Here is a 15,678-nt window from a genome sequence, read left to right as displayed (position 1 = left end):
CACAGAGAAACAGATTTATTTATTTTTATCAACACACACGGCACGGTTTTGGGGGACGTTTATCTGCATGTTGTTAGAGTATAACTATGCAAGTAAAGAATCTTGACACAACCTAGAAATGTTTTAGTTGTGCCCTTGTGTGCATTTTTCCACAGTTCTCTATTTGTTAAAGGCCTAAACATCAGTCATTTTCTAACATAATCACAGTGCTAATAAAATATTTACTGCATACTGTTGTGTACTATTTGGAAAACATGCCAGAGGAGTTGGATCTTTTTCCATCGCTGAAGATTAGGGTTAAAGAAATAGACTCATTATGATCCATTTTACATCAAAAACCTTAAATGCTACATGCACATTAATTCATAATAATTAATAAATTATTTAACTGCCCGACTTATTGTTGGCATCTAACAATCTGTGTCCTTCACAGTTTGTAGAGTATTGAGTTTGGATTCTGATATGTTGACCTGGGTTTCATTCCCAGTCATTTTATCTGCCTAGATGTCCTTGGACAAGAAACTTGATCTGCATTGTTCCAGTCCTCCCAGGTGTAAATAGGTACGGGGGAGTAACCTGTGATGAGCTGGTGTCCCATCCAGGAGTAGTCGTAAACTACTGTGGAATCCTGGGTTAAGCACCGGCTCTACTGGGCATCAGGGCAGATATCAGCAGGACACGGTGGCTGCGTGGTTAGCACTGATGCCTCACAGTAAGAAGGTTGTGGGATCGCTTCCCACCCTTTCTGTGTGGAGTTTGCATTCCTACGGTTTCTTCCACAGTCAAAAACATGCTTATTTAGGGTTTGCTCCTTTCTCTGCTCCTGACCAAGGCAGCGTCTCTACATCTGGAGTTGGTCCCCGAGAGCCGGACTGTGGCTGCCCACTGCTCCTAGTGGTTGGATTGTGTCAAACTGTAAAATCTAAATGCAGAGGACACATTTTGTTGTATGTATGTACAATGACAATAAAGGCTTTATTATATTATATGGCTTTTCCTCTTCTTCTTCTTCTTCTTCTGACACAAAGTAAAGTGTAAATGTACTGCATTTATAAAGCATGTTACCATCAAAAACAGAAGCTCAAAGTGCTTTACAGCGATGCCTCACATACAGACCCATTCACACACTGATGTCAGGGTGCTGCCATGTAAGGTGCACACCAAGAACAACTTGGGCATTAAGGACCCGGCCAAAGGATGCTTCCTAGTTTTGGGTCTGATGCAGATCTGAAGTGAGGCTCCTCTAGTCAAACATCTAGACCATCACCACCCAGTACGGCATTTTATTCAACAGAACCCAACAGACCCGATATAATTTGGACCCAGATTAAATCAGGTTCAAATAGAGTCTTGTTGACTTAGAACTGATTTCAGAGGCTTGTTGGTTGATCAAAGGTTGGAGCGTTAGTTTCTCTGAGGGAGCAGTGAGGTCTGGCGGTGTGCTGTTGATCGATGTTGGCTGCGCCTTAACGTCCACTCACCGTTATGCATTTCTGCAGAATCACAGAACAACGGTGTTCTTAAATTAAAAAGTGCAGCTCAGTCCCGTGGCCTCTGGCTGAACTTCTGGCTGATTCAGGTCACGGAGGAACGCGCTGCCAGGCTTTGATCAGTCAAGAACCTCACACTTCACTTACACTCATCTCACATGGTAGATGGGGTGCAAGTCAGGAACAGTATGCCGGCTTATAAATCATATCATTGGCATGATTGTTGTCAGATAATTACACTGGCAAAGTAAGTGCTGAAAGTATAAAAGCAGTTGAGAGTTTCTTCTCTCATGAAAATTCACTAAGGTATGTCGTCTATAATATATTCCAATTCATGACTGTCTAATATCATTACTCATATTGGATGGATTGAAAAGCCTGACATTTGGACCACAGCACCAGCAGGTTACAGCCACTGACAGAGTTATCTGCAAATCTGCCTTCTAATTTTGCTCATTTAAAAGGTATCGGCAAAATCACAGCATTGGTCCGTATGCAGTATCGTGTCTTTTCTGGCAAACTAACCTAAAAGCAGGCAGCACCAGAGCACCAATATGCATCATCTGTGAAAATAGGAAACCACTATTTTTCTACCAAGAGCCAACATAATGTGGCGTGGAGAGAAGGTGGGGCGTTCAAGATAAAACCCTTATGATTCATACATAATGATGGCACAAAGTCAGACATCATTGAAACAACAGGCAACCTCTTAAGCCCTAGAGCCTATTTCACCAAAATCACATACCCATACATTGGACCTCATGTATCAACGTTGCGTACGGCGATATTTGAGCGTATATGGGGTGTACGCCAAAACGGCTGCGCTACTTGGCATTTATCAATGTGGTCGTTGGCGTACGCTGCGCTGAAAATATACACCAGGTCGAGAGGTGGTGTAAATTATACACCAAAATGAACCAGCGCTGGAATCCACATAAAAATGAAGATGATCAACATGATAAACAGTGCCATTATACAAATCAATGCATATGTTACATAAATAACACTTTCCTGATTATACTACATAATAATCAATACAAATCCCGCTGTTGCGGGATTGTTATGGAGCACGATCCGTGGTCACAGCGCTGACAGGAAGGAAAGCGCTGCTCGCCTTTTTCTCCAGACGTCGAGCCTGGAGCCAGAGCAGCGCTGAGTTTAACTTCATGTGGTGTGATCGTTTTAGACAATGAAATTGATAATAACAACTGTAGTTTCGTCATTCCCTTAATTCACCCGTCCTGCAACCAGGTTCTGTTGTCTCCATTCGGTTGTCACAATAAAATAAATACAGAAATACAACCCCTGGCAAAAATTATGGAATCACCGGCCTCGGAGGATGTTCATTCTGTTGTTTAATTTTGTAGAAAAAAAGCAGATCACAGACATGACACAAAACTAAAGTCATTTCAAATGGCAACTTTCTGGCTTTAAGAAACACTATAAGAAATCAAGAAAAAAAGATTGTAGCAGTCAGTAATGGTTACTTTTTTAGACCAAGCAGAGGAAAAAAATATGGAATCACTCAATTCTGAGGAATAAATTATGGAATCACCCTGTAAATTTCCATCCCCAAAACTAACACCTGCATCAAATCACATCTGCTCGTTGACATTAACCCTATGTCATGAAATTGACCCTATGTGTCTTTTTGCAAGGAATGTTTTCACAGTTTTTGCTCTATGGCAAGATGCATTATCTTCTTGAAAAATGATTTCATCATCCTTAACATCAGAAAAGTGTCCAAAATATCAACGTAAACTTGTGCATTTATTGATGATGTAATGACAGCCATCTCCCCAGTGCCTTTACCTGACATGCAGCCCCATATCAATGACTGTGGAAATTTACATGTTCTCTTCGGGCAGTCATCTTTATAAATCTCATTGGAACGGCACCAAACAAAAGTTCCAGCATCATCACCTTGCCCAATGCAGATTCGAGATTCATCACTGAATATGACTTTCATCCAGTCATCCACAGTCCACGATTGCTTTTCTTTAGCCCATTGTAACCTTGTTTTTTTCTGTTTAGGTGTTAATGATGGCTTTCGTTTAGCTTTTCTGTATGTAAATCCCATTTCCTTTAGGCGGTTTCTTACAGTTCGGTCACAGACGTTGACTCCAGTTTCCTCCCATTCGTTCCTCATTTGTTTGTTGTGCATTTTCGATTTTTGAGACATATTGCTTTAAGTTTTCTGTCTTGACGCTTTGATGTCTTCCTTGGTCTACCAGTATGTTTGCCTTTAACAACCTTCCCATGTTGTTTGTATTTGGTCCAGAGTTTAGACACAGCTGACTGTGAACAACCAACATCTTTTGCAACATTGCGTGATGATTTACTCTCTTTTAAGAGTTTGATAATCCTCTCCTTTGTTTCAACTGACATCTCTCGTGTTGAAGCCATGATTCATGTCAGTCCACTTGGTGCAACAGCTCTCCAAGGTGTGATCACTCCTTTTTAGATGCAGACTAACAAGCAGATGTGATTTGATGCAGGTGTTACTTTTGGAGATGAAAATTTACAGGGTGATTCCATAATTTATTCCTCAGAATTGAGTGAGTCCATATTTTTTTCCCTCTGCTTGGTCTAAAAAAGTAACCGTTACTGACTGCCACAATCTTTTTTTCTTGATTTCTTATAGTGTTTCTTAAAGCCAGAAAGTTGCCATTTGAAATGACTTTAGTTTTGTGTCATGTCTGTGATCTGCTTTTTTTCTACAAAATTAAACAACTGAATGAACATCCTCTGAGGCCGGTGATTCCATAATTTTTGCCAGGGGTTGTACATTTAAAAAATAAAGACATTTTTTTACAGTGTTCTGTGTTCTGCATATCTGTTTATAAGAATCTTGTTGCCCAGAAGGGAAAAGAGCCCCAACAACTACTCATAACTGTGTTTGTCACACGGAAACAAACACCTGCTGCAGCGAGGTGTGAGTGGAAAAAGGCGCAGCGTCAGGACGCAGAGGCCCGATCTGTGACATACTGGTCAGTCACTATTAATAATTTCTTATGTGTCCGACCTCGTTCGTTGATTGTTAAAATTAATTTGTTAGTTCTAAATGCCATCATAATTATTTATAGGAAAACGTTCTATTTTTATTTCTCAAACAAATGTTTGGGCCTGAAAACAGTTTGGTATTATTTTCCTACTAAGGTTTGAACTTTGAGAGTGTTTACACACGAGGGAAAAGTGAGAAAATGTTCATGCCTGATTGAGAAAGTGTATAAACTGTGTAGTGAGGGGTTTTACAGCTTTGAAACGTCTATAATAATTGTAAAAAATAACGCTGACTACGTCGCGGTTTCGCGTATTACGGGCTATTTTTTAGAACGTAACTCCAGCGATTAATGAGGGGCCACTGTAACACTTTATTGTTTTGTAGTATATCAATATACTACAAAACAATTGATACGACGGCTGCTTTTGACGCTCTATTGGCACGCGTTGTGATTGGTGGAGTTCTTTTTCATTGCCGTCTTTCCGGCTTCTATGTCGTAAAATGAGGGTGTGTCTGAAGCGGCGTCTGAATATTTATGGGCGTGTTTATTATAATTCCGATCGTTTCCACCCGCCGCATTTATCAAGATCACGTCAGGCGTACGCCGGAAATGGGCAGGTGCGCACTGCTTGATACATATCACGGTGACTTTGGTGTATTTCAAGTTTACGCCGTAAATTTATGCCACAAGTGCTCAACATTGATACATGAGGCCCATTATGATTTATTTCTCAGCTTGTACAAGGTCAAAAATGCAAAAAGTTTGGATCAGCTAAAAGACAGGTCCTAGGGGATGGTTGTGGATGCAGAAAAAAAAAAATTGAAAGTAAATAATACTTGGTAGGAGTAAATGAGGTTTTTTTTCCCCCAAAAATGAATTCCGATTTATGTCTTTATTTGCTTGGCGTTTCAGCTGTGGTTAGTTGCTAGGTGATTGAAGTGGATACTTTTGTAAAGGAGACTTCGCTTGACATTTTGATGTATAATAAGTGTATGTTGGTGTCAGCGTTGGTTAGTTATGAGTGTTCAAATGTTCCAAAACAGGGAAAGTCCCCAAATTTGGGGACTCTAGGGTTTAAGAGGTTAATAAGCTAATGGCCTTGCAAGTTTTAGGCACCCTATTGCTGCTAGTAAGTCCTGTGTAAGCCCTGAGGGCCACTGGTGCTTATCCCCAGGTTCCATAGCATGATTCGGATTCCACTGTACGACTCCCCGTGGAGGTGACACCAGTCCATTGCAGGTTACTTCCCCATTTACAGCTGTGTGGACTGAGGCAGTGCAGAGGAAGTGTCTTGTCCAAGGACAAAGACAGGTAGCATGACCAGGAATTGAACCCAAGTTGGTAGCCCAACTCCTTAACTCGATGATGTACTTAAACCACAAAAACACATGTAGATGTTGTGAATATGAACTCTCTTCTCAAGCATTCTTGAGTTATGCTTTTAGAATTATTTATTCAAATGAGAATATTTGCAAAAGTCATCACCTTTGTGTCAACTTAACATAGTTCATGTCAGGTCTGGGACCATGTGCTGCATGTCGCCACATCTACCAAACTATAATGCTCTTTCTTGGATGGCAACCACCCATGCAAAGAAGCAGTCCATCTCCACAAGTAACCATGTATCTGGCGCACCCACATGAAACATGGACGTCCCCTTGGCCTTTCACAGTGAACATTTTAAATATAAATTACTAGAGCTCTTGGTAAAATTCTATTGTACCTGCATTAATGGTAAATGTCCACCAGGTTGCGATATTGCTCCATTTCATGAACCTTGGGACACGATGACAATCAACCTGTTGCTTATAGCAGTAGATAAAGCAGTGCACAGCAATGGCTATTAGGGAGGGAAAAACATAATAAATGACTTTCATCCCAGTAATATGCAAATCTATACACTAAACAACACAAAAATCTAATCAGCACACTGAGCACCCAGGGGCTACCTCTGGTGTTAGAATCAAATGTCTTGTATTGTATTGTTTCTTGTATTGTTTCTCAGCTATCCTCGCATTCTGGTAGTACCACCACTGATGATGATGATCTAGACTTTGGGCAGTGGTTAAAGAAATGGTCTGAGGGCTGGATGCAGACTGTGGATTATGGGCTGTGACATGTCTTATCATTTATTATTGAAAAAACATCCTGTGTGAGTGTCAGAAGGTGTTGCCCAAGAGTCCAACCTGCTCCTAATGATCTACCAGCCAGCCTTTAATATGATCAAAGACACAATAATTGTTCCTTCAAAAGCTAATGTTGAAGACTGATCACTATTCAATTCTGCTCTAAAAGGTAAAGATTTCTTTTGCAGGTTTGGCTCCAGCTTTTCACCCAGCATCATGAAAATAAATCGGTAAACAAAAACACGGGTATAAAATTATATATACAGTACAAAAGTAGTGCTCAAAAAACATACGGAAAAGTAATGGTTCTTAAAAGTGCAAACATCCAACAATTCCAGTGGTTTTGAGGACATGTAAGTATGACAGGATCACAGTGGAAGAACACGGCAGCAGAGAGATCAGGTTTGAAACTACAGCGTTGCCCTAAGGGGGCACGCTAACGACTGAGCTGCTAAACTGCCTTCAGCTATGTACGAGTCAGTGCATTTTACTAAGAAGCTGTTTCCAGCCTGTCTCAGTTTGCATTCCTTTGGAATGTTGGAGCGACAGGGACAACGACGATTCCATGATGTTGCCCAGGTCATGTAGGAAGAACAGTAACACCCTGAATTTTGGAACTATTTTCAATTCAGGCAACAACATTTTACAGGAGAAACTGTCATAAAAGGCCAGCGGCGAAAATTTTATTTAAAATGAAAAGGGGTGTTAAAGTCTTAAATATGTTCAGGCTCTGCCCCCTTCTCCGAAAGCACCCTGAAATTTAAGTTGATGTTCAGCCATTTCAAGAAGAGTTACATTAAGCAAACTTATTTTATATAGCTCATCAATTAAACAGTGCAGAATTGTAGTAAAACTCAGGCCCGGGTATTACTGATACACATTTTATTTATTTTTATTTATGTCCAGAGATCAAAGATCTAGTGACTAATTTCCTATTTATTTACTTTAAGACTCAATAAAATGTTGTTAACATAGAAAACCTGTAAAGCATACTTTTTACACACAGAAAATTCACAGGAAGTATTGATAAGGGAACCAATAAAGAATCAGAAAGATAAGCAGAATCAATAATGGCACTGATGTTGATAAAATCTTATAAATACCCACAACACCCTCTTTCCATTTGGAAAGCATGACATAATTGAGAGGTTAGAAGGTTTTAACAGCCCTTTACATGCTGTCCTCAGAAAGAGCCTTTGGGCATATTTAAAAAAAAAAAGCATTAGTATTTGTTGTAACGCGTCGCACGTCTGCAACTGTGTTTTTAGTTTAACCAGAGCGAGGACACTCACAGAGTGGCACAGAGTTTGAAAGAAAAGAATAGTTTAAAAATATGTTTGCTCTGAGACACAGAAGGGAACTCTTTTTTCAACTCAGACCTGCTGCGCAAAACAACGGACTGACAGCTCACAGCATCAAACAGGCACCAGTACAAATATCATGGCAAAAGTGGGCTAAGTAGGCAGTTCGTCTGAGCCCCCCTGGGACCACGCAACAGAGCATGGGAGCTGAGTGAAACAAGACATGTTTCGCATTATTACTGTCATTTTGCCATGTTTTAGTATTTTGGAAAAAAATTATGCTGTTTATTACGAACATGCTTGCTATTTCCTGGCATCAATGTTATGTATTTACAGAAAAATCGATCACCCAGGGGAAGGCTGTATGCTAGGAATAACGCTTAAAAATAAAAATTGGCATTTCGGCAAGAGGGTGAGGCACCCCTATTTCCCGGTTTAGAAAACTCACTGATTCACATTGTGGTCTGTCATTGTGTAAAATTTCATTGAAACACACAAACTGATGCAAGAGCAGTTGTGCTTACAAGACTCATAAACAGGGTGATTCTTAACCCCCCCAAAAAAACAGTTTTTGTGAGCTGGGGCATTTGAAACACTCATTCATCTTCAACTGCTTACTCCAATTAAGGGTCGCAGGGGGCTGGAGCCTATCCCTATCTGTCGCAGGATCACATATAGACAAACACATTCACACCTGCACGCACACCTACGGACAAATTTTTTTAAAGAATCCAATCCACCTAACCCGTGTGTCTTTGGAGCACCCGGAGAGAACCCACGCGAACATGGGGAGAACACGCAAACTCCACACAGAAAGGCCACAGGTGGGAATCGAACCCATGGCCTTCTTGCTGTGTAGCAACAGTACTAACCACTAAGCCACTGTGCTGCCCGCATTTGACGCATTAATAAAATAAAGCTTTTTGCATTTCTAAGACAAAGCACAGGGTGGAAAAATCCTATAGACCATGAGCTTGGAAAGCTGCTGTTTCCAAGTCCAGATATCATCTTCCGTGACATAAAAACGAGCCCTTTAAATGATGCTAACAGCAGAGGCGTTTCCACAAACATCGACACAGAACTGTGAGAGTTTGAGGGTGTTTAAAACCACAAGCATATTTAACTGTAATGTGACAAAAATAAATAAATAAAAATCCATAAAATTAGTCAAGTCCTCCACCAGCGACCCTGGGGTGCTTGGACCTTAAAAACAGAACTTCTCAAGTTCTGTGCAGCAATGCAACAAACCAAAAAAGAAGCAGTGAGTAGAAAGCATCGCTTCCATTCCCATCAAACCCAAAATCGAATGCACACTGCAGCGCCCCCTGCTGAACAAGAGCACCTGTCAAGAGGATGAGACCTCAGGCCCCTTCAGGCAGCAACACACAGGAGCCCACAGTGACAGAAAAGAGAGATCATCACACAGAGAAAAGAGAGAGAGGGAGGTAGAGGAGGTTAAGAGAGAGAGGGAGAGAAGAGGAGGTTAGAGAGAGAGAGAAAGAGAGAGAGGGAGAGAAGAGGAGGTTAGAGAGAGAGAGAAAGAGAGAGAGGGAGAGAAGAGGAGTGTGCGGTTTCTTACATGTGCCAGGCGTCTGCTGTGGGGAGCGATGGTGGCTCTGTACTGGTGGAAGTCAGTCTGGATCACACACACTCTCTTCTCCATCGTCACAGCTCACAGCCACCCATGCTGTCCTCAGCAAAAACCGATCCCTCTGAAGACAGCGAGAGTGAGAGAGAGAGAGAGAGAGAGAGTGAGAGAGAGAGAGAGAGGGAGGGTGTGTGAGTGCGCGTGTGAAAGTGTGTTACGCCTGCTACCTGACCCTAAGAGGAGCAGCAGGGAGGGAGGTGATAAGGAAAAAAGAAAACCACAGAGGATTCGACACCCCTTCTCTGACAGCTGTGCAACACAAACCGAACGAACCCCCGCCAACATATTCCCCGCTTTAAAACAAACAAACAAACAAAAAAAACAAACAAAAAGTGCATTCCAGAGCTGAGAAACCGAGAAATTACACCCCAGATATGACTAATAGGCACAACGGCGTAGTCAAGCTGCTGTAGGTTTGAAAAAAACAAACAAAAAAAAACATAAGAGGGGGGGGGGGGGGCATATTCTGAGGGGAAAAAACATTAAAACGTGTAAATCTGCGAAACCCAAAATGTCATGAATTTGCAAAAAAGGTTAAAGTTAAATTGATGATCATAAAAGAGTATGAGGGTTTTTTTTATTGTCACTGACTTTAGAGGTGGATTGTGCACCGCAAGCCAAACAGAGCAGCTGCACAAGAATGTGTCATTTCTGTTACTTTATTGAAATATTAGCACCCCTCACCCTCCTGATTTTTGGCCCTAATATGCCGTCGCAAATTTTCCACTACAAAAAAAAAAAAAAAAAATATCCATAAAACTTCCTTGCAAGAGATGGGATTTGACTTTTATCGATATCAATGCCATTATCCTGTCCGGTTCTTTATGGATACCTGATTAATTTTCTCTGAGATAATGTGGGCTGACACAGGTTTTCAGGATCAACGTCAGCAGATTTCACTCGTACTGACATCAGACGTGATGTCAAACGTGAGTTGATGTGTGAAGTTGTCCCCAAAACATGCAGCTGCTGATAAGAGAGATCTAACAGTGTCTGATAGATTGAAACATTGGAGCCGGTTCTCAATTCCCATCCCAACCGCTTACCAAGATCCGGTCACGGTGGGGCTGGAGCCTATCCCAGCAGTCATAAGATGTGAGGCAGGGTTCACCCTGGTCAGGACGCCTGTCTGTCACAGGGCCACAAACAAACACATTCACACCTACGGACAACTTTCTAATCCATCTAACCTTTGGATGTGGGATGAAGCCGGAGCACCCAGAGGAAACACAGGGAGAACGTGCAAACTCCACACAAAGGACACAGGTGGGAATCGATCCCATGACCTTCTTTCTGTGAAGCAACAATCCTAACCACTAATCCACCTTGCTGCCCCCCATCCCAACTCAATTTAAAATAAAAATTGCATTTGTTTTTTGCATTAAAAACTTTATTTTTATTTTTTTTTTACAGAACTTTAGTTATTTTACAACCCCTGGCAAAAATTATGGAATCACCGGCCTCAGAGGATGTTCATTCAGTTGTTTAATTTTGTAAAAAAAAAAGCAGATCACAGACATGACACAAAACTAAAGTCATTTCAAATGGCAACTTTCTGGCTTTAAGAAACACTATAAGAAATCAAGAAAAAAAGATTGTGGCAGTCAGTAACGGTTACTTTTTTAGACCAAGCAGAGGAAAAAAATATGGAATCACTCAATTCTGAGGAATAAATTATGGAATCACCCTGTAAATTTTCATCCCCCAAATTAACACCTGCATCAAATCAGATCTACTCGTTGACATTGACCCTATGTGTCTTTTTGCAAGGAATGTTTTTGCAGTTTTTGCTCTATGGCAAGATGCATTATCATCTTGAAAAATGATTTCATCATCCCCAAACATCCTTTCAATTGTCCAAAATATCAATGTAAACTTGTGCATTTATTGATGATGTAATGACAGCCATCTCCCCAGTGCCTTTACCTGACATGCAGCCCCATATCATCAATGACTGTGGAAATTTACATGTTCTCTTCAGGCAGTCATCTTTATAAAACTCATTGGAACGGCACCAAACAAACGTTCCAGCATCATCACCTTGCCCAATGCAGATTCGAGATTCATCACTGAATATGACTTTCATCCAGTCATCCACAGTCCACGATTGCTTTTCCTTAGCCCATTGTAGCCTTGTTTTTTTCTGTTTAGGTGTTAATGATGGCTTTCGTTTAGCTTTTCTGTATGTAAATCCCATTTCCTTTAGGCGGTTTCTTACAGTTCGGTCAAGACGTTGACTCCAGTTTCCTCCCATTCGTTCCTCATTTGTTTGTTGTACATTTTTCGATTTTTGAGACATATTGCTTTAAGTTTTCTGTCTTGACACTTTGATGTCTTCCTTGGTCTACCAGTATGTTTTGCCTTTAACAACCTTCCCATGTTGTTTGTATTTGGTCCAGAGTTTAGACAGAGCTGACTGTGAACAACCAACATCTTTTGCAACATTGCGTGATGATTTACTCTCTTTTAAGAGTTTGATAATCCTCTCCTTTGTTTCAATTGACATCTCTCGTGTTGGAGCCATGATTCATGTCAGTCCACTTGGTGCAACAGCTCTCCAAGGTGTGTTCACTCCTTTTTAGATGCAGACTAACGAGCAGATCTGATATGATGCAGGTGTTAGTTTTGGGGATGAAAATTTACAGGGTGATTCCATAATTTTTTCCTCAGAATTGAGTGATTCCATATTTTCTCCCTCTGCTTGGTCTAAAAAAGTAACCGTTACTGACTGCCACAATCTTTTTTCTTGATTTCTTATAGTGTTTCTTAAAGCCAGAAAGTTGCCATTTGAAATGACTTTAGTTTTGTGTCATGTCTGTGATCTGCTTTTTTCTACAAAATTAAACAACTGAATGAACATCCTCCGAGGCCGGTGATTCCATAATTTTTGCCAGGGGTTGTAGACTTTTTCAGAGTTGCAGTGATGTGAATCTCTCTCTCTGCTTATGACAAGAAATTCAAAGTCAAATGAGAAATCTGTTGTTAGCTTGTGTTCTTATTTAACAACACCTTTCTGGAGTACAGTTGTATGCAAAAGTTTAGGCACCCCTGATAATTTTCATGATTTTCCTTTATAAATCACTGGTTGTTTGGATCAGCAATTTCAGTTAAATATATCATATAGCAGACAAACACACTGATATTTGAGAAGTGAAATGAAGTTTCTAGGATTTACAGAAAGTGTGCAATAATTATTTAAACAAAATAGGGCAGGTAAATAAATTTGGGCACCCCAACAGAAAAAAATACATCAATATTTAGTAGATCCTCCTTTTGCAGAAATAACAGCCTCTAAATGCTTCCTATAGCTTCCAATGAGAGTCTGGATTCTGGTTGAAGGTATTTTGGACCATTATTCTTTACAAAACACCTCAGCTTTGTTGGTTTCTGAGCACAGACAGCCAGCTTAAAATCACATCACAGATTTTCAATAATATTCAGGTCTGCGGACTGAGATGGTCATTTCAAAACGTTGTACTTGTTTCTCTGCATGAATGCCTTAGTAGATTTTGAGCAGTGTTTAGGGTTGTTGTCTTGTTGAAAGATTCAGCCCTGGCGCAACTTCAACTTTGTCACTGATTCATGAGCATTGTTCTCAAGAATCTGCTGATATTGACTGGAATCCATGTGACTCTCAACTTTATCAAGATTCCCAGTACCTGCACTGGCCACACAGCCCCACAGCATGATGGAACCACCTCCAGATTTTACTGCAGGTAGCAAGTATTTTTCTTGGAATGCTGTGTTCTTTTTCAGCCATGCATACCGCCCCTCGTTATGTCCAAATAACTCAATTTAAGTTTCATCAGGGACAGCACCTTATTCCAAAATGAAGCTGGCTTGTCCAAATGTGCTTTAGCATACCTCAAGTGACTCTGTTTGTGTCCTCTGCATTACAGCATCTCCTTGTGCAAAGTGCGCTGTATAGTTGAACGATGCACAGAGACACTATCTGCAGCAAGATCATGTTGTAGGTCTTTGGAGCAGGTCTGTGGGTTGACTATGACTGTTCTCCCCATCCTTTGCTTCAGCTTATCTGACATTTTTCTTGGCCTGCCACTTTGGGCCTTAACTAGTACTGTGCCTGCAGTCTTCCATTTCATCACTATGTTCCTCATAGTGGAAACTGACAGGTGAAATCTCTGAGATAGCTTTTTGTATCCTTCCCCTAAACCATGATGTTGAACAATCTTTGTTTTCAGGCCATTTGAGAGTTGTTTAGAGGCTCCCATGTTGCCACTCATTAGAAGAGATGCAAAGAGGGGAAACATTTGCAAATGGCCACCTTAAATACCCTTTCTCATGATTGGATTCACCTGTGTAAGGAGGTCAAGGGTCAATGAGCTTACCAAACCAATTTTCTGTTCCAATAATTAGTGGTAAATGCATTCAAATCTATGACAAGGGTGCCCAAATTTATGTACCTGCCCTATTTTGTTTAAATAATTATTGCACACTTTCTGTAAATACTAGAAACTTCATTTCACTTCTCAAATATCAGTGTGTTTGTCTGCTATATGATATATTTAACTGAAATTTCTGATCCAGACAACCAATGATTTATAAAGGAAAATCATGAAAATTAGCAGGGATGCCCAAACTTTTGCATACAACTGTATCTTGACTTCATCCCATTCTTTGCTCTGGTATCAGGAGGTTGTCACAAGTCAATGGGAACAGAAGCACAACTGGAATATTCACCAAACTTTTACACCGTGCACCTTTATCATTCTTATAAATAATGGAAGAAACCCCCCATTTATCCTGCCTCCCCCCCACTACCACAAACTGATCACCCCTGTACTGTTCATCTGCATGCCTGCACAGCCCCATTCCACTATATCTATTTGACAGTAAACTTAGCTTTGCCCATTTGTCTATTTGACTCCTTTGCTTCTTACAGAAGCATTTTTTCCTTTTCTTTTTATTGTTGTTGTTTATGCATCTATTACTTCTAATAGAAGTATTTTTCTTTTACTGTTGTTTATGCACCAATGACACCAGATCAAATTCCTTGTATGTGAGAACTTGCTTGGCAATAGAACTGATTCTGATTCGTACATGCAAACAGTAAAATCTGAAGGTACGTTGACCTGAGTGACAGTACAGGAGGGTTTCTGCTGCCTGGAACTCCGCCTGAACACCATCCAGGAGGTTGGCAGTGGAACAGTCCAGTTTTGTCAAAAGAGGTTCATCCCACATGGATTTTGTCAGTTTCGCCTCCTCCTTGACTTCAGTTAGAGAAGCTGCACTCAACACAACCGGTAAAAATATTATCCAACTGATCTGAAGATTAACCATCTTAAACTAAAAATGTAAACAAAAATCACAATATAGTGGCAAGAAAAAGTATGTGAACGCTCGAGTTATCACACAACTGAATGTTGGAATGACATAAAGTTAAAAAAAATAATAATTAAAAATAAGGCTTCTGTATATAAAAATGTCTAAAGTCATGCCCTTTAAACTCTCTACCATATGACATGCTGTCCATTCGGCTGCTCCCGTATTGTTCAGGGTCACCACAGCGGATAAGGCCAGATCCGCATCGGCATTTGGCACACGTTTTACGCTGGATGCCCTTCCTGGCGCAACTCCATTTTTACCCGGAGAAACACACACAGCTGCTGGTGTTCCGACAAGGTCTACCATCCAAGTACTAACCAGATCCTGCACTGCTTAGCTTCTGAGATCTGACGGGATCAGGCTGACACAGAGCAGATCAGCTGCTTAATCTCTATGATATGACATAAATGTAAAAAAATGTAATAGCTGACATGATGTGTTGTTGCATCAGTAATTGCACCCTTACGTGTCACACAAGTAAATCATCACTTTTACAGCTGGTTTTCTTTAAATACATCAGGGGACAGATACATGATGACGTTCATTTTTATCAATTATTAAGAAATAGAAACAGCGACATATCCCTGAAGAAATCAGAGGCTTGGAAATCCCTATCTCTCTACTCCATTCAGACGTGTAATCGCTCCATGGTTCCTTTTCTCACCGCTGTACTGCAATACTTGTATGAATGCATTTCTTAAAATTCAGGATATGTAGCAAACTGGCGCGGAAGATCACATCTGGACACAAGTGCATCGCCCC

General features: G+C 40.6%; 1 protein-coding gene across 1 annotated transcript in view; it reads right to left on the bottom strand.

Moving 5' to 3' along the window:
* The window catches only part of LOC117531092 (myosin-16), a 99,856-nt gene extending 90,218 nt beyond the window's left edge, over nt 1–9,638 (bottom strand). The window contains exon 1 of the mRNA XM_034194132.1: nt 9,502–9,638. Within this exon, the coding sequence (XP_034050023.1) occupies nt 9,502–9,585 (84 nt within the window). The 5' untranslated portion in view covers nt 9,586–9,638. The remainder of the gene's footprint in view (nt 1–9,501) is intronic.
* Nucleotides 9,639–15,678: the final 6,040 nt, after the last annotated feature.

The sequence above is a fragment of the Thalassophryne amazonica genome, chromosome 18 (assembly GCF_902500255.1).
Source record: "Thalassophryne amazonica chromosome 18, fThaAma1.1, whole genome shotgun sequence".
NCBI classification, from domain to species: Eukaryota; Metazoa; Chordata; class Actinopteri; order Batrachoidiformes; family Batrachoididae; genus Thalassophryne; species Thalassophryne amazonica.
Note: the sequence above shows the minus strand (reverse complement) of the source record. Positions and strands in the feature narration are given on the sequence as shown.